Source organism: Mastigoproctus giganteus, chromosome 11 (genome assembly GCF_048544385.1).
Source record: "Mastigoproctus giganteus isolate SK-2022 chromosome 11, ASM4854438v1, whole genome shotgun sequence".
Lineage (NCBI taxonomy): Eukaryota > Metazoa > Arthropoda > Arachnida > Uropygi > Thelyphonidae > Mastigoproctus > Mastigoproctus giganteus.
The window spans coordinates 146239343-146258299 of record NC_143585.1 but is presented as its reverse complement, the minus strand read 5'-3'; the positions used below and the strand labels follow the sequence as shown (position 1 = coordinate 146258299).

Genomic DNA, 18957 nt, shown 5'->3' with positions numbered 1-18957 from the left:
TCCATCACCTTGCCCAAGACATGAACAAGGTGATGGATCTGTAAGATTTTGCATCCATAGGTGGTTTTTCTAGGTTCTTGAGAATTAATCTGATATTTGCTAGTTTCAGGATAGGGGAAATATCCCCTGCTGCAAGCAGTTGCTAAGGAGTTGTAGTAGGTAATCTGAGAAATTTTTGGCCAGTTCTTGTAATATTTCTATAAGGTTGTTTCCTGGGAGTTTATTATCTTTAATTCCATTTAAAGCTGCAGTTAATTTCTCAGCAGTAAAAGGTGGTACTGTACAATGTCAGTATTTTGATAGTCACTGTTTTCGGTATAGATGTTGGTTTGTACTGCATTTTGGGATTGGTTGTCAATTGGAAACAGTGCATCTAATATGTTGCTTCCAGGTAGGAGTCTCACTAGCTACAGTGTTTGTAGCATTGATTACATCTCCTTTTGATAGCTTGTTGGTAACAGTGTGGTGTACCATCCCTATTATCACTAGTGATTGCCAAGGTACTTTCTTTTTCTGCCTAATAAGGCTAGTGTATTGAATTCTAGTTTTTATATGACTCTCTTTGAGCATTGACTTCTCCTGACTGCCTATTTGATCTGGATGTCTGAAAGTGTTTCCCGGCCTCATTGACCCTTTGCCAGAGATTTTCCAGCTAAGGACGCCACAAGAATTGCATTGGGTTGGAGGCTGTTTCTTCCTCTGAAGGTGTCAGCAGCTATTAATAATAGTATCAGTTAATTTTTTAACCTGGTTATTTAGATGAAGTTGTTAGCCTCAGGCATTACTCTTGTTAAGATGGTGCCTAAGGTGTTTGTAAATTTGCTCAAGTCTACTTTTTTGATATTAGCATTAGTAGTGCTATATGATGCAAGAAAGAAAGCTTATACAGTCAGCCAAAAAAAAAAAAAAACCCACACCATTTTACCTATTCATTCTCTCCAAAGTTTTGTCTAGTTTTTCCTTGAATTTATTTAGGCTATCAACTTCCACAACGATTGACGGAAGTTTGTTCCAGCAATTAGCCACTCACTGGCTAAAGGCAAATTTCTGCTCAACTGTATTGCAAACCTTCCTCAATTTGAATTTATCCCTCCCCTCAAGTGTGTAATCTGAGCAAGAGGAAGAGTCCTATCAGCATTGAGCATGCTCAAACCATTCAAATTCTTAAACACCTGAATCAGTGTGCCTAGTCTCCAAATGCTGCAGTTTGCATAACTGAAGCCTTTCTTGGTAAGAGCACCCCTTTATTTCCGTCGCAAATCTCATTGCCCACACTTATTAAGTAATTATGAAGGGGAGGGAGATGTGCAGACAGCCAGGGAATCAACTTAGCTGAATAATATTAGTAAGACTGCAAGGAGATGCAATGTTTAATGAAAGGAAGGAAGGATGAATGAAAGAGTGTGAAAGGACTGAGTGAATATCCTGGGAACTGAATGAATGTGATAGAGCGAAGCTGAAATTTTGGTGGAAGGTAAAAATTGTGAAGTTATGGTGAAAGAAAGTGACCCAGCAGGGAAGTAAGAGAGAGAGTAAATGTAAATTTTGGTAAAAGGGAGTGAATAACTCAGGTATGAATGAAATTGAGAATAAGAAACGTACATTATTGTTAAGTATATAATATTAGAGTATACTTTTTTTTTTTTTTTTTTTTTTTTTTTTTTTTTTTTTTTTTTTTTTTTTACTTGAGAGAGATCATGCAAGAGAGGCAGCCAGGATTGCACCCCAACTGAATAGAAATAGTAAGTTGAGGGGGTATGGGGTAGCAGTGAAGAGAGAATGGAATGTAATAAGTGAAGAGAATGGAAGTATGGGTGTGAGTAAGAAACAACACAAATTTTAAATACTTTGTAAGTGGGTTAAAACTAACCTTTATATTTTGCTGTTTTTATATCTTAATTAATTCGTTTAATCAAATAATACCTTAAAGTATTATGTCGTAAATTACACTACATACCATTGCATACACCCGTGGTGTGAGAAAGAGGATGGATGTATGAAAAAATGAAAAACATATAATCTAACAAAAAAAAAAAAAAATCATATCTGTAAAATGTAAGAAAAAAAAGCTTAAAAACCAGAATGAAAGCAGAGTGCAAATTACGATTATGAGTATGTTAAATTTGCCCCCCCCAAATTGGATGATGGCCTCCTGCCCATCCGAGCCAGGACTACTTAGCCAGTGTGGTGTGGGAGGCAGACAGTAGTTAGTGTTAATTGTAAAGTGGCTCCAGTGGTTTCTCCCAGCTCCATGTCAGGCAATGTGATGAATGAAAAACTCTGTAAAGGCCAGATTTATTTAGGTTAGTGAGTGTTCGTGCCGACCGGGCTAGCCGGGTGGGTAAAGTGCCTGCCTGGCAACCCAAAGGTCGTGGGTTCAAATCCCACCTCGGGCTTGGATCAGAGTAGAAAATTCAAACACCTTGGGAGGTGCAGTATGGCCACAGAAGCCGATGCGCCAACAACTAACAAAAAAAAAGGGAAAAAAAAAGTGAATGTTCGTGTAGTATTAGTGTGGGGTTGTGTTCATCCAGCCACTTAGCCAATGGGTCTGTGTTTTCACACTAAAATCTCTAGTTTATCTTCCAATGCCACAAGGAGGTGGGCCAGGCAATAGAAAGAGGGAGACAGTAGTAAAGGCACCCACCTGGTTGAAAGGAGGGGACAGTAGAGGCTCCCCCGGAGTAGAAGTCCATTCTACATGGGGGTAGGAGTTGAGAGGTGGCAGTGGTGAAAGAGAGTGCTCTGTTATCAAAAATAGCACACATTCCCTTTTATCACAATTCCTATTTCACACTCTTATCATTCAGAGCCCAGCCCAATTACTCAGTCTTTCACACTTTCATTCATTCCTCTTTCATTGTACATCGCATTCACTTGCTACTACTTACTAGTGCTTTCCAGCTAAGATGCTTTCCTGGCTGCCTGTACATTGCCCTCCCTCCCCTACATGTTTACACAGCAGATGTGTGGAGCCTCCCAGGTCCCTGTATAAAGCAGGATATGTCTGGGGGGGGGGGGAACCACAGTATCCAGTTTAGTCACATTAAATTTTCTTTCAGGGTGTTGAATACATCTGCCTTGTCAGTTTAAAATGTTATCCTCTGGCCATGGTGAGAGATATGGACATTTTTAGCTGTTGATTATTGTTTGGCTGCTAGGGGGGGGGGGGCTGAATTGCCCTTTTTTGAATATTTCTTATCATTTCAAAAACTTTTTTTAGTAAAATTGGTAAAAGCTTTATAGTATTCCTCTTCCATTATGAATCATGTTCTTATCCCTGGTAAGGGGGCCAATTTCTGCTATTAATTGAGTTCTGGAGATGCCATAGATTATACATTCATAGAGAATGTTTTCCCATTCTTCACTCTCTGCACAATTTGGGTTGTCTATCAACCCTAATGCAGTTAATTTTGCATTTAGGGAGCCATGACCTGCCAGTATAAATGTTGTGGAAAATCTCAGAGGCGAACCACTTTGGTGGCTTTGGGCTAACCATTGCCACTTGTAGCAGAAACCTTTTGGTAACCAGCCCTCCAGTTTCCCACTCCCAATTTGATTGCCATTGCTCATGGAGCTTTGGTATTCTTTTCCTTTTGGCCTTAATGTCATTGGCTTTGTCAAGGGCTATGCCCAGAAGTTCTACAGGTGTGTCCTTCTTAAGTCTGTAATAGAAGCCCCTTGGCTATTTCCAAGTAAAGTGGGAGAGTACCAGCCAGCACCTGCAGTGCCGGTGTGCTCACAATGAAATATACCTTGGTGATAGTGAGAAGTAATGTTCTCTGAATTGTCTCCAATTTGTTTCTGACTATGGCCATGCAGGTAAATCACACACCAGCTCCATAGGTGATGACAGGCAAGAACACTGCTCAGTATATGATTGACAGGGTTCTTCTTTTGAGTCCCCAGTCAGCCTGACTGATCATGGCAATCATGCCTGCGTAGTTTCTCACTTTTTTTGCCAAGAACCAAATGGGGATTAAAAGTTAATTTTGAGTCAAAAATGACCTCTAGGTATTTTAGTTCTGATGCCATTTTTATGGTTTTTCCAGTAATTTTAATTTGAGAATGTCTCCTTAGGTTTCCTTTCAAAAGTATGGATTTAGTTTTTTCGGGTGATACCCTAAGCATGTGCATTTGTGCCCACTCCTGCAGCTGCAGTGGCATTTGATCTTTGCTCTACAACCCCTCTTGTGTTTTCGTTTACAAGGAGAATCAAATCATATGCAAAGGCTATGTTTTCCACTGGACCCAGATCAAAGGCCTGAAATTCATCTAGAACAGGGATGTTAAACTGGTGGCCCATGCCTCCTCCATGGCAAATGACATTTCAAATATGCATTTCTACCACTTTCCACTGCTTTCTGTGATCATGCAATTTCCAGAATTTTTTATTGCCTATTTAAGCAATCGTTTTGTTTGCTGACAGTTAGGTTTACTGCAGCTTTCATACTGTTAGAGATGGTTACTCTTATATGCACATGATTCCGACGTGATGTTGCTTTCCAAGCTAACCAGAAAAAAAAAGTATTAGTATAGCCATATGTTGCAAGAAAGCCTATGGCTTATGCTGCACCAGCCACAAAAAAAAGAAAAAAAAATAATAAAATAACAAAAAATAAATTAAATAGTAAGAATAAAAACATTAATAATAAGAAAAGGATTTCGAAAGTCACTCGTGCGCGAGTGACTTCATTTATCTTTCTTCATTTAATTTATTTTAATTAGGCAACCATAGAATGGAAGGTGCACTTTCCTTTCTTAACAAAATTTTTAAAGCCCATAACTTAGTTTTTAAATCCATAATCCCCGTAAGTTATTAGAATCTTATAACCACTATGTATGTGGTAAAACTTTCCACCAACTAAGCGGATTACTCTGAGGTGAGTGCTGAAAAATTAAGCTAAATTAAATTAAGCCTAGTTTCCAAGCTCTGCAACCCACATATTCGAAGTCTTTCTTCATATGGACGCCCTTTTGCCAATCTCACCAGGCAAGTTACCCATCTTTGGACCCTTTCAAGAAGAACAATGTCTTTCTTTAGGTGCGGTCTGCATACTTGAACACAGTATTCCAAGTGTGGTCTAACAATAGCCTTATATAATGGGATTATGACGTTCTTATCTCTACTAGCGATTGTTCGATAAATCATCGATAGGACACCATAGGCCCTCCTTGCAACCAGTCTACAATGCTCTGAGAACTTCATATCTGTGATAATTCAATTTCCGGAATTTTCCATTGCCTATTTAAGCAATCGTTTTGCGCGCTGACAGTTAGTTTTACTGCAGCTTTCATACTGTTCGAGTCGGTTGCATCGTAATGCGAGTGAGCTAATATTTGTGTTGCCATTTCTATTTAATCAAGTCAGTAAGCAAACAGTTTTGTGTTATGGCTCTTATATACACTTGATTCCATTGTGATGTCGCTTTTGAAAGATTATTGATGAGGTTAGACAATTCCTAGAAAGATCGGAATTGAGTTACTTTTGCACAGAGATAAAAGGTAAAATTGTGTTTATTATTTGCAATAAATTGATTAGTGTCATAAAAGAGTACAACGTTAAACGACGTGATGATACAATTCACAAAGAAAAATTTTCCTGCTTCAAGGGTAAATTAAGAGAAGAAAAATTAAAGGATACAAAGAACTCTTCATAAGCAGCAAAATGTAATTACAAAAATTAATGAAGGCATTGAATCGGTAGCAAAATCCAGTTATGAAATCAGCTATTTACTGGCAAAACATTCCAAATCTTTCAGTGAAGGTGCCGTGGTTAAGGAATGCATGATAAAAGCGGCTGAAAATGTCTGTCCTGGAAATAGTAGTAGTAGTAGTGGCATGTGGTGCAAGAAAGCAAGTGTTATGAGCTTAGGCAGCATCAGCCAAAAAAAAAAATTTACAAAACAATTCCCTCTAAATGTTTGTCCAGTTCCTCCTTAAATTTATTAAATCTATCAACTTCACAACGACAGATGGAAGTTTGTTCCAGCAATTAACCACCTGCTGGCTAAAGGAAAAATTTCCGCACATCTATTCTATATCTGTCTTTCCTCAATTTGAATTTATGCTCCCTTATGTTCGTTCAGCATGCTCAACCCATTCAAGGCCTTATACACCTCAATCAGATCACCTCGCAGATGCCTAGTCTCCAGCCACTGCAATTTGCAGAACATAAGCCTCTCTTGGTAAGAGGATCCCTTTATTCGCCTCCGTAGCTAGGTGGCCAGGAGCAGCAGTGCTTAGCACACGCTTCTTGATTAGACCGGGTTTCGAGCCCGTGACCACCAAATACGGAGGATGCGGAAAGGTCAGGGAATGACCACCGCATATCCCCGGAGCAATATGGCCTTAGTTGCTAATGCTCCTAAAAACCAAATAACATAACCTCATTCCCCTCACCAATCTTGTTGCCCTTCTCTGTACATGTTCAAACAAATCTACATCCTTCCTAAAATGTGGCCTCTAGACCTGTACGCAGTATTCTAAGTGTGGCCTGACCATTGCCTTATACAGAGGGACAATCACCTCCTTTTCCATGCTAGAAAAATTCCTGTATATCATTGACCTGAAAAATTCCTGTATATCAAGAAGTTCAGCAGATTAATCAAACAGTCTTTAAGGAAATCGCCATCAGTAAATGGTTTTGATCGTTTTGCAGTGATGTGTGCGAGAGCAAAACTTGCGTGAACTGTTGCTTCACTGGATTTATTTGCTTCAGTAAAAAAAAATTTGTTGTCATTGTAAGCTAGATTTCAGAAACTAACTTTTCTTCCCTCAATTTGCCTTCCAACAATTCAAATTTTTCTTCATGATTTGTTTCTTAATGGAGACGTAAATTGTATTCTTTTGGAACTGATATTCCCTTATTACAAATAAAACATACAATTTTATTGCGCACAACACCATAAAAGTACATAATTTCCCATTTATCTTAAAAAAAACACATCCTTCTTCGTACACTTTTCTTTTACCCTTTGTTAAAGACATGGCTTGCAGTTTAATCTCTTAATTAAAATCACTATCATAATTTTATTTACAACTTTAATTTAACAAGATGAATTTTCGTATGAATGCAACACTCAAAAGTTATGCACAATTCTAAACAATAGGTATTGATATAATGTAGAATCTATATTATATCAATACCTATCGTTTATCGTTAGATCTACATTGTAGATCTAACAAGCACAAATAAACAGGTTTTATAAGCCATACGTTAGTTTGTCTCCATCTATATAGCAATATGAACTGCGCAGCTGTGCATCCAGCTAACCAACTAGTGACTGACTCAAGGTAAATATATATCAGAAGTACCAACTCAATAGAAAAAATCGGAAACACCAGAATACTGAAGCGCCACCAACTGTCGGCTGGCAAACTAAATTTACTGCTTTTACCGACATGGGAAGTTCTCCCACCTTACCCCAGTCACGTGGCATGGCATACAAGCATACAGTGACAAAGACAAAGCCCCAACCATTCATTCTATCTCTTTTTCCTTCAATAGCAGTCGTGCACATAAGCTCAGTCCATATCTCTGTCTCTAAAACTATAAGCACCGTATTTAACAAATACATAATTGAAATGTATTCGGGGGGGCCAGATGCAGCCTGCGGGCTGCCAGTTTGAGACCACTGTAGTAAACAACCAATGTTGATTACATAGCATCATTTTATTTACATCTCATATTGTGACTGCCTTCACAGTGAGAATAAGTAACAGTAGTCTTCTCTATTGGGGAAGCATTACTTACTTGAAGTATAGCAAACAGGCAACTCATGAAGACATTGAGAATGTGAGATGTAAATAAAATTATGCCTTGTAATCAACTTCGGTTGGCTTACTACATACAGATTTGATGCAGTGCACTAACTTATGTCTAGTGAGTTTTCTATGTATCTGAGGTTTTCTGTCCTAAATTTTTATTGACTTTTCTTCAACTGTATAATTTTTTTTTCTCTTGGTGGCCATTACTTCAGCCCTACTAATTTTATTAATTTTTGGTGTATATTTATTTCTGATGCATGCCCTAGAATTTACAATGTTTTGAGAAAACTAAATAAAAACCGAACTGTCTGGCCTATTGTAGTGCCGAAGTGAAGTCACTTGATTTCTCCATAAACCCATTGTCAATTCATGCATATTTTTGTCTAGTTTAGCCTTTAGTAGTGTTTACTATTTTAAGTGTAATTTTTAGTGGAAGAAAGGATTTTATATGCTGTTGTTTACAAAAATTTACTTTTATAACTAATGTAATGCACTTGACGAACATTAGCCGTATCCCCCTCAAAAGGTAGTTTGTAATTAATATTCCTGATATGCTCTTTGATTGCATCTCTAGCTGAGGGGAAAAGCTGGGTGTCAACAGTAATTAGTCTCTGACGAGTCCTTTTTCAAAAAATTACTCTACAACTGAATACTGAATATATTGAAGTGAATATACAGCAAATTTTTTAGGAAATTTCCCCTCTTGGAAATACTGTAGTAGGATGTACAGTAGATATGTATGTATATATGGCATTCACGTTTTCCAGTTTCCAGTATGAAATTGCTAGTTCTTTGAACACATTGCTTTTTTTTTTTTTTTTTTTCCATAATTCATTTTGGGGGACAGTATATTTGAAATTATGCTGTAAAGAGGTTGCACTGTATTATAAAATTGTAAATATATCATTATTGATTTTTTTATTTTTTTTCTTGAAATTATCTTCTTTTAGAGTACAGCAAAATAAAACTGAAAGATATTGCATCCTTGACTTTATATCAAGGTCGAATGACAGCAGGTCGGCGAACCTTGCCAGTTCCTCAACTTCAGTGCGTTGGAGGTTCAGCTGGATGCACAGCATTTATTCCTGAAATAGTACAGTGTTATAATAGAGGTAGTGATGGTTATGATATCCAGGTATAAAATAGTTTTTGTTAATAATACATAGTATAATTATAAAATTTTATACTGTTTTTAGAGTGGAGAATGAGATGGTCAGTTTTATTTCTGAAAAAAAAAAAAAAAAATTTATAATAAAAGCTTGGGATGTAAATGTTTTAACTTAGTGATTGTAACTTTTCAGATCAGAATAGCTTTTTTTTTTTTTTTTTTTTTTTTTTTAAAGAGACTATCTGATATTGTGTAATTCAGACAGCATGGGTTTGTCAAGGGGAAGTCTTATCTGACCAATCTGATTGGATACTATGATGTGGTCACAAAGGAACTGGATGAAAAAAATTATTTTGATATCATATGCTTGGATTTCAGGAAAACTTTTGATACTGTTGCACATGGAAGACTACTGTACAAATTGGAGCAGTATGGCATTAAGGGCAAGTTAACAGGATGGTTCAGTGGGAGAAGACAGAGTGGTAATCAATGGGTACTGCTCTATGTGGACTAATGTTATTTGTTTGTGTCCCTCATGGTTCGGTTTTGGGCACATTGTTATTTTGTATATTTATCAATGATATTGATGAAGGTATATCAAGCTTAACGTCAAAGTTTGCAGATGATGCAACGGTTGGCAGGGTTGTTAATAACAGTAATGGCAGTATGCTGCTGCAACAGGATCTGAAAAAGTTCGGTAGATGGGCTGAGAAGTGGCAACTGAAGTTTAATGTTGACAAATGCAAAGTGCTGCATATGGGTAGCAGTAACCCCACAGAAATGTACCAGCTACGAGGTGTTACATTCAGGGTAGTGGAGAATGAAAGAGACCTGGGGTAATTGTTCAATCAGATATGAAGTTTTCTGAGCAGTGCAGACAGGCTGCCAGAGTACGTCATGGGGTCTTGTCAATGATATACAGGAATTTTACGAGCAGGGATAAGGAGGTGATTATTCCTTTGTATAAGGTCAGGCCACACCTTGAGTACTGTGTACAAGTCTGGAAGCCTCATTTTAGGAAGGATGTAGAGTTGCTAGAATGAGTACAGAGAAGGACAACAAGACTGGTGAAGGGAACAAAGGGATGCTCTTATGAAGAAAGGCTTAAGTTCTTCAAATTGCAGCTTCTGGGAGACTAGTCACCTGCGATCTGATTGAGGTGTATAAGGCCTTGAATGGATTGAGCAGGCTCAGTGCTGATGGGGTTCTTGCTCAGATTACAAACCTGAGGGGGCATAGATTCAAACTGAGGAAAGACATTTGTAGAAAATATGTGTGGAAGTTTGCCTTTAGCCAGCGAGTAATTGATTGCTGGAACAAACTTCCATCTGTTGTTGTGGAAGTTGGTAGCATTAAATAAATTCAATGCAGAACTAAAACATTTGGAATGAATGGATCAGTGAAATGGGAAGGGATTTTTTTTTTTTTTTTTTTTTTCTTGGCTAATGCTGTATAAGCTTGCTTTCTTGCATCATGTGCCTATGCTAATCTGCTAGAGACATTTTCTTTTTTTAAGATGGTACTTCCTGTTATCACTTCAGTAACAGATGAGACTATTAAATGAATATTAAATGAGAAGTCCCAAATCAGTGATATTCACATTTGTGTGTATACTTATATATCAAATATACACTTGTATATAATTGATACTTACATACTGAAATTAAATCTTAATTATCATACAGATGCATACAATAGTATCAGATTTTATGAAGCAATATAAAAGCAAACGAAGTTTGTATACATTGGCAAGGCTGCCGTAGCCTAGTGGTCAGGCGCGCGGGTGCAATAAGTACACGTGCCTTGAGTGACCGGGGTTCAAGCCCGTGACTGCTGAATACAGTTCTGTTTCTTGTATTCTGTCTATCTTGTTAACTCCTCTGACTGTTTGGTCGTCCCGGAGTATAAACAGAAATACAATGGCATCATTGTACACCATCTCATATTGTGAATCTCTTCATAACCAGTTGCTGTACTTGTGCACTTAAAATGAGTAACTCTTCCCAAGTAGAGAACAATGTTACTTATTCTTTCTTCAGTGCCACCACCTAGACAGCATTGTTTCAGAGAGAGAGAACGTTTTAGCACCTTTTTTTGTAGCTTGAAGCATTTGATTAAAATTGTTTAGAAGTTAAAACTTCTTACATCTTTTGTTATTTCTTATATTGTGCAATTAAATCACAACTGGATTGTCAGCTCCTATGCTGAGGGTACCAACTCACCCACTGATGAGAAGACAACAGTTCTGATACAGTGCAATATGGATGGTAGTACACAGCTGAGAATATACTTCTGTGCTTGGGAAAGTTTCCTGATTCAAAGTGTACAAGTGGAAAAACTCATTATGAAGGGATTCACAATATGAGATATTGTATTATGACACTTTATGCAAACTTTGCTTTTATATGGATATGTACAATCTGATGCGACTGGACTAAATGTACATTAGTTTTATTCCTTTTCCATAGCTTGAAGCATATGCTCTGAAATTGCTTGGAATTAAATCCTAATTTGAATTTCCATTCCACTTATCAAAGGGCAAATTGAAAAGTTAAAATTTCACCATTTTATTTTCAAAAGGTATTAATATTAGTTATATAGTGCAAGTTAACCACACCCTTTTGCTCTGTTAGCTAAAAATAAAATAATAATAACAATGTGCGCGGATAGCCCAGTGGTTATCATGCTAGACCACCAATATCTTTGACTGAGTTCGAATCCCGCATCAAATAAAAAAAAAAATAATAAAAAAAAAGTGAACTAGACATGCCTCCCCAGGGTCAAACCGATGACTGAGGCAGATAGTAGCACCATCTGGTATTGCTCCCAATAACTACCTACTACTTGACACAAAAGCCAAAGCTAAACAGGTCTGCTCCATTTTCAACATACTGCATAGAGTGTGGCACACAGTAACGTCACACACAACCAGGCCTTTGGCAGAGTGGTCAGTTCAAAAAGTCAGAGACTGTCTCCTGTGGATGACAGTGGAGCAGGTGGCACTGTCTCCCATATGGCTATCACAACTGAAGGGCAAGACCATCCAGCTAAGCAACTAGAAGTGCAGGCGTCTCCCTAGCCAGGTGGGAAGGAGCAGTAGTGCATAGCACACGCTTCTTGATTAGAGTGGGGTTCGAGCCCATCACCATCAAATACGGAGGATGCGGAAAGGTCAGGGAATGACCACTGCATATCCCCGGAGCAGTATGGCCTTAGTTGCTAATGCTCCTAAAAACCAAATAACAAACAACAACAACTGGAAGTGCTTCCTGCTTAACTGCATTAGTGACAACCCAGGATAGAAGAAGCAGCCAACACATGAAGTTGAGCATTGAAATAAATACGTTCATCATGCGAGCATGCTATGAAGTAACAAAGCTAAAGACACAAAACAATGTACAGGATGAAACTATACATCAAGTAGAAACGGACAGTGAATATAAGACCAGAGATGGACCATTATCATGAAGAACCTGATAGCGTCTGTAATCCTGGAATAAATCAAGCAGGATGTGAGCTACCAACTACAAAGAACAATGAATACCGGCACAACCAAACCAGTACTGGAGGATGAACGACGTCAAAGTGTGTTTGTTTTAATCACGGTCTCCAGGATTCCCCCTATATTCAGCTGTAGCATTTGAAAAGGCATAAGGCCAAGGTCAGCAAGTATATGTAGGTGTGTGAGTTTGTGGGTTGTTGAGTGCCAGCACCTGGTGACTTTGCAGTTGGGAGTCAGGGAACACCTGGTCCCCTGCCCCGACTTCCAACTTTGGTCACGAGGAGGCATGCTAGGGACTACTTTTTAGCTGAAACTCTTACTGGGGCTATCAGACAAGCCTGGGAGTCCCAAGGTGTTTATTTCTCGACAAAAATTAGCCAATTAATGTATCTAACCAAGATTTAATAGAAAACACTTCATTTTTCACGAAATCCTTGAAAATAAAAAAGATATTCCATATGAGGTCATATTCCCATAGTAAAGCATTGGAGTGATTTTTCTGGAAAAAACTCATTTAATTTCAGGTCTTTCTTTAAAAAAAGGGGCTAGTTTACTTAATTCACGCAGATATAGATGGAAACACGTGGTTTTATAGAAATCCTTCACATGAAGTAAGTGAATCGACATGGTATTTCATTCCCATAGTAAAGCATAGGGAGGATTCCCATAGGAAAGCATACGGGTGAATTGTGCTCGAAAAAACTCACTTAATTTCCTTTCTTTCTTTACAAAATCTGGTACATTTACTTTATTCACGTAGTTAAACTGGTAAACACTTCGTTTTTAACGAAATCCTCGAAAATAAAAAAGATATTCCATATCTTTTCAACCCACAAACTCACACACCTACATACATACATACATACACTTGCTGGCCAAGGCCAGCAAGTGTATGTATGTATGTAGGTGTGTGAGTTTGTGGGTTGTTGAGTGCCAGCACCTGGTGACTTTGCAGTTGGGAGTCAGGGAACACCTGGTCCCCTGCCCCAACTTCCAACTAAGGCCAGCAAGTGTATGTATGTATGTAGGTGTGTGAGTTTGTGGGTTGTTGAGTGCCAGCACCTGGTGACTTTGCAGTTGGGAGTCAGGGAACACCTGGTCCCCTCCCTCAACTTCCAACTTTGGTCACGAGGAGGCATGCTAGGGACTACTTTTTAGCTGAAACTCTTACTGGGGCTATCAGACAAGCCTGGGAGCCCCAAGGTGTTTAGGGAAAGGAAGTGGAGATGAGAATGAGGATTGGAAGGGAGTGTTGGATAGAAGGTAAGGGGAAGAAGAAATAGACATCCCCTGAAATAGAAGAGAAAAGTGTATAGTGGACTATATTCTATTTACATTTTTAATCTAATCTTAAGATTCTTAAGCATATTTGATTAACAGTATCATGTGAAAATTATATACAAATCTACAACCTATAGACAGCAAGTAACAATAAAAACCTGGTCTTGAAAAGAAAAAAAGCTTAACAAGTTTTTGCTACCAATCTGTCTATAGCTACTAACTATTCAAATACCAAAACTGCTACAATCCAACCATTAATAGTTTTTCTGCAAATTCAAAGCCAGTTTATAGACTACAACCTTGAACTTGAAATCCTTTAAGAATATATCCTGAGCAATGTTCGCTTAAAGTTTATGATGGTGCGTCGTGACTTATACACATCAAATTGATGCACAATGAAGAGCAGAAAATCAAACACATTCAGTTCATTTACATCCATCAACACCAATCAGTGTTAGTATATATCTTAGTATGGTTTCTACCAGCTACAGAAAAAACTTATTTATCTCTTCACCAAAACTAATGGTAACCACGTCAATGTAATGATTCTTAACATACTGGGTCCACAACATTGCCTGGTAAAGCACACAACTCCTTTCAAAAGAGGTAATAAATCATTTTAACTTCAAAACAGAACCAAAGTTAGCATTCTGCATTTCATTTATACACCATTAAACAAACTTTTAAAATCAAATCTCAGACCGATTCAACTATTTTCCTCTAATGCATTAGAGGAAAATAGTTGAGACGAAGGAAATGTCTATAAAAACATTTCCTTTGTCTGATTAATTTATCTGCAAAGTCAGAAAAAGCATTAAAATTTTCCCTAGAGACTAAAAATCGAGGTATTTCATCCTCATTATATACATTTGTAAGTAACTGGAGGTTCTTCCTAAGGTCGAGATATAAAAAACAATCAAAGATTAGATATTCAGCTGTCTCCTGGTCCCCACATTTACACAATTGGGGGTAGCAGACAGCCCAAGAATATAAAACTTATAGTTAAGTCTATGTCCAGATAATAGAAATGACACATTTAACACAGGCTTCAGCCATGTTGTTTAGCAATTTCCAGGAATATGTAATTTCAGTGAATTTGTAAGTTGTTCTGCATGTGACCAGCCAATATGCCAGTCATTGATTTAGTTCAGCTCTAATTTTAGCATCATCCTCCTTTTAAAAACCAATTCAAATCCAGTACAAAGTTTCCAACTCTTGCTGGCAAAGCTTTCCTTCTGGAATACTGAAGGTAGTGAAACATTATTTCCTAATCAATGGGTAATTTTCCATTTAACACCTGCAGTGCTAGAGTAGAGACTGTTCTACAATTTCTAGAAATGGCTAAAAGGAGAAAAACCTTTGATTCTGTATTACCTTTTTTTTTTTTTTTTTTTTTTTTTAAACTAAGCAATTTGTAACATGTAAACCCCACGCTTCTGCCACATAACACACTACCGGGATAAAGATACATTTGTAGTATAATTTTATTGTTGTTGGCTTAATGCCCCAAACATTTTTAGAAATCCTCATTAATTTCCTTGTAAGAATTTTAATTTTCTGAAGCACATATTTAGCGTGTGCTAAAAAATTTAGATAATCATCCATCATAATTCCTAAATATTTATATGTTCTTACAATTTGGATTGCATTATCATTCAATCTAACAATGGGTGGTCTATTCATACTTAAATACCCTTTCATTAACATTTGTTTAGTCTTGGATGTCTGAGGCCTCGGTGTGTCCACAGGTGGTGGATAGTGGAATTGTCCCCAGATAGGGAGGTGAGCTGCAAATATCCAATAAGCAATTGTGGACCAAGAACAATAGTGCTATCAGGATGTAAATGAAAAGTTCATGTCTTACAATGACACCATGACAAGGTGAGTTAGGACCACCATAAGTCCTACTGGGAGAAGAAAACTCCAAAATAAAATTACCTGGTAGAGGGCAGCAGTAACTACCAGTACCGTGGCGTAGGCAGAGAAGTGGACTTCATTCCAGCCCATTTTCAGATTACTTCAGGCGTAGTCGAACCAACGGATGCAGCTGTTACTCCTTGCTTTCTGCACTGAAAGCAAGGAGAAACTACTGCACACTATGCTACCCAAGAATAATCACCACCTAGTACAACGAGAGAGATGGCCCCAAGTCCCTGGAATCTCTTAAATGGGACAGGGGTGCTAAGAATCCCCGGGTGGCATTAACTTTCATTAGGAAAAATAGGAAAATGGAAAATTAGAACCTTATATGAAGCTGGGAAACTGGCAAATGTGGCTAGGGAAATGAAACATTATGAAGTAGAAATTCTCAGTTTAAGTGAGACCAAATGGACTAACTCGGGAATCTGCCATTCCGATGGTATGGTCTTATAGTACTTTGGGATAGGAGACAATACACATCAAAATGGTGTGGGAATTATAATCCATGATTCACTGAAGAAATCAGTAGCTAATTTAATTCCATACTCGGATCGCATCATTATGCTACAACTGCAGGGTAACCCAGTTAATGTTAATGTGATACAAATATATGCATCTACAGCAGATAAGAGTGACAATGTTATTGAAGAATTCTACAGGCAATTGAAAGACATCATGGAGACTTTAATGCCAAAATTGGCAAAGGGAAGGTGCTTGACATTGTGGGTGATTTTGGATTGGGTTTACAAAATGAGTGAGGAAATCAGCTCATACAGTTCTGTCAAGAGGAGAACATGATAATAGAAAACTCATGGTTTAAACTTCCTGCCAGAGATGGATCTATACTTGGAAATCCCTCCAAGACAACCAGGGACATAGTTAGAAATCAGATTGACTTCATACTGATAAATAAGTGCTTTCGGAATAATTTCAAAGGAGCCAAAACCTACTCTGGTGCGGATACTAATTCCGATCATAACTTATTAACAGCTACTATCAAAACAAGGTTGAGAACTATTAGGAAAGGAAATAAGACAAGCAGATTAAATTATGAAAAATGCATGGTCTCAACTGTGAAAGAAAAACTGAGTAAAGAGCTGAACATAAAATAAAACAACAGAGTGAGAGCTGAAAACATAAATGAGAATGGAAGGAGTTTGGTATGATCGTTATCAGTACTGGAAAAGAAATTTTAAGTGATGAAAAACAACCTGTAAAATAAATAGTGGATGACTGAAGAGATCCTAAACCTAATGGATGAAAGAAGGAAGTTCAAAATTGGTGTTCCAACCAGCAGATCAAAAAATTGATAAAGAGGAAAATTAAGGAAGCAAAAGAAGAGTGGATGCAAAAAAAATCAATAGGGATAGAAGAATTAGAGCGAAGGCATGATAATTTCCATTTACATATGAAGCTAAAAGAATTAACAGGAAATACAAACAGAAGGATGCATACACAATAAAGAATGCTCAGAATTAATTAGTTTTAAGAGGTGACAGAAAGATGTGGGAAACTTACATCAAGATGCTTTTTGATGATGCCAGATAGGATGTAAATGTTGAAATACCTATGGAGGAAGGCCTTGAAATTCTACAGTCTGAAGTAAAATATGCTCTGGGAGTGGCAAAGACTGGCAAGGCAGTCGGCCTAGATCAAATCCCAAATGAAATAGTGAAACTTCTAGATGAAGAAAATCTGAAACATCTAACCAAAATGTTCAATAAAATTTATCTAAATGGAACACTACCTAACGATTGGTTGAGGTCCTTGTTCATCCCTCTTCCAAAGAAGAACATTGTCATCTCATGCAACGATTTTCATCTTATTAGTCTGATGAGCCACATGTTGAAGCTGCTGCTACGGATAATCCAAAACAGGATTTACAAAAATTGTGAATCAGTAATCTCTGACACCCAATTTGGATTCCAAAGCAGACTAGGCACAAGTGAAGCTCTTCCAGGCATGAATGTGTTACAAAAATGTAGAGAATACCAGAAGACAATATTCATCTGCTTCATAGACTTTGCAAAGGCTTTCAATCAGGTACAACATGTAAAGCTTATAGAAGCACTTAAAAAGCTAGATCTTGATGGATGGAACATCAGACTCATCAAATAAATCTACTGGAATCAGATAGCTACTGTAAGTGTCGAAGAGGGTGAAACTGACGAGATCGGTATAAAAAGAGGGGTAAGGCAGAGTTTCATTCTCTTGCCCATGCTATTTAACATCTATTCTGAAGTTATTTTCAAAATGCATTGTGGGAAAGGAAAGAAAGAAGTAAAATAAATGGTCAGCTGATAAATAACATACAATACACTGACGATACTGCTATATTTGCAGAAAATGCAGAAGACTTTCAATTGCTTTTGGACTGTATTAACAACAAGTGTAATGATGTGGGTTTAAGAATCAATGTCAACAAGACCAAATACGTGACTGTGAGTAAATCTCCAGTAAGCCAAGTCCAGCTATTATTGAATTTTGAGCTCCAATAGATAGTGACTCATTTTAAATACCTTAGTAGTTGGTTAAATGCTGATCTTGATCCCGAAGCAGAAATAAAAGCAAGAATAGAGGTTGTGAGAAATGCCTTTACAAAATACAGAACAATGCTGCATCACAAAGCTCTAGATCTGTCATCAGACTGAAATTCATTAGATGCTATGGGTGGTCCATACTATTATACAGAGTTTAAACTTGGATGCTGAAAACATCAAGCATGAACAAAATAGAGGCCTTTGAAATGTAGATCTACAGATGCGGGCTAAAAATATGCTAAATCAGAGTATCGAAGAATACCTTGACACTCTCAAGCAGAAACAACTGACACTCAGCAAGAGACTTTGCCCTTATAGGGAGAGTGTCCAGGTGAAAACAGATAACTGGATATTCAATGCTGATGGGATTCTTCCTCTTGCTCAGAATAATCACCTGAGAGGGCATAAATTCAAAATGAGGAAAGACAGATGTAGGATAGATGTGCAGAAATTTGCCTTTAGCCAGCGGGTAGTTGGTTGGTGGAACAGACTTTCATCCCTTGTTGTGGAAGTTGATAGCCTAAATAAATTTAAGGCTCAGCTGGACAGGTATTTCGAACGAACAACAGAGGGGTGAAATGGGAGTGGGTTTTTTTTTTTTTTTGGCTGATGCTGCATAAGCTTGCTTTCTTGCATCATATGCCTCTACTAATGCTAATGCTATTTGATGAAAACCAGAGTCTTCTACAGGAAAATTTGACAAGAAGAGTAGAAAAGTGATGGTTCCCCCCCCCCCCACCAACTGGAAAGCATTTGTAGTTCTGGGGCAACCTGTGGAGCAGTGAAGTTAGCCATAATGCTTTCCCCCAGATAGATCTAGAAAGGAAGAAAACCAA

General features: G+C 37.7%; 1 protein-coding gene across 1 annotated transcript in view; it reads left to right on the top strand.

The window, feature by feature from the left end:
• LOC150078502 (store-operated calcium entry-associated regulatory factor-like) overlaps positions 1 to 18957 on the top strand; it is a 150240-nt gene that overhangs the window by 10098 nt on the left and 121185 nt on the right. The window contains exon 2 of the mRNA XM_090384289.1: positions 8721 to 8905. Within this exon, the coding sequence (XP_090240415.1) occupies positions 8721 to 8905 (185 nt within the window). The remainder of the gene's footprint in view (positions 1 to 8720; positions 8906 to 18957) is intronic.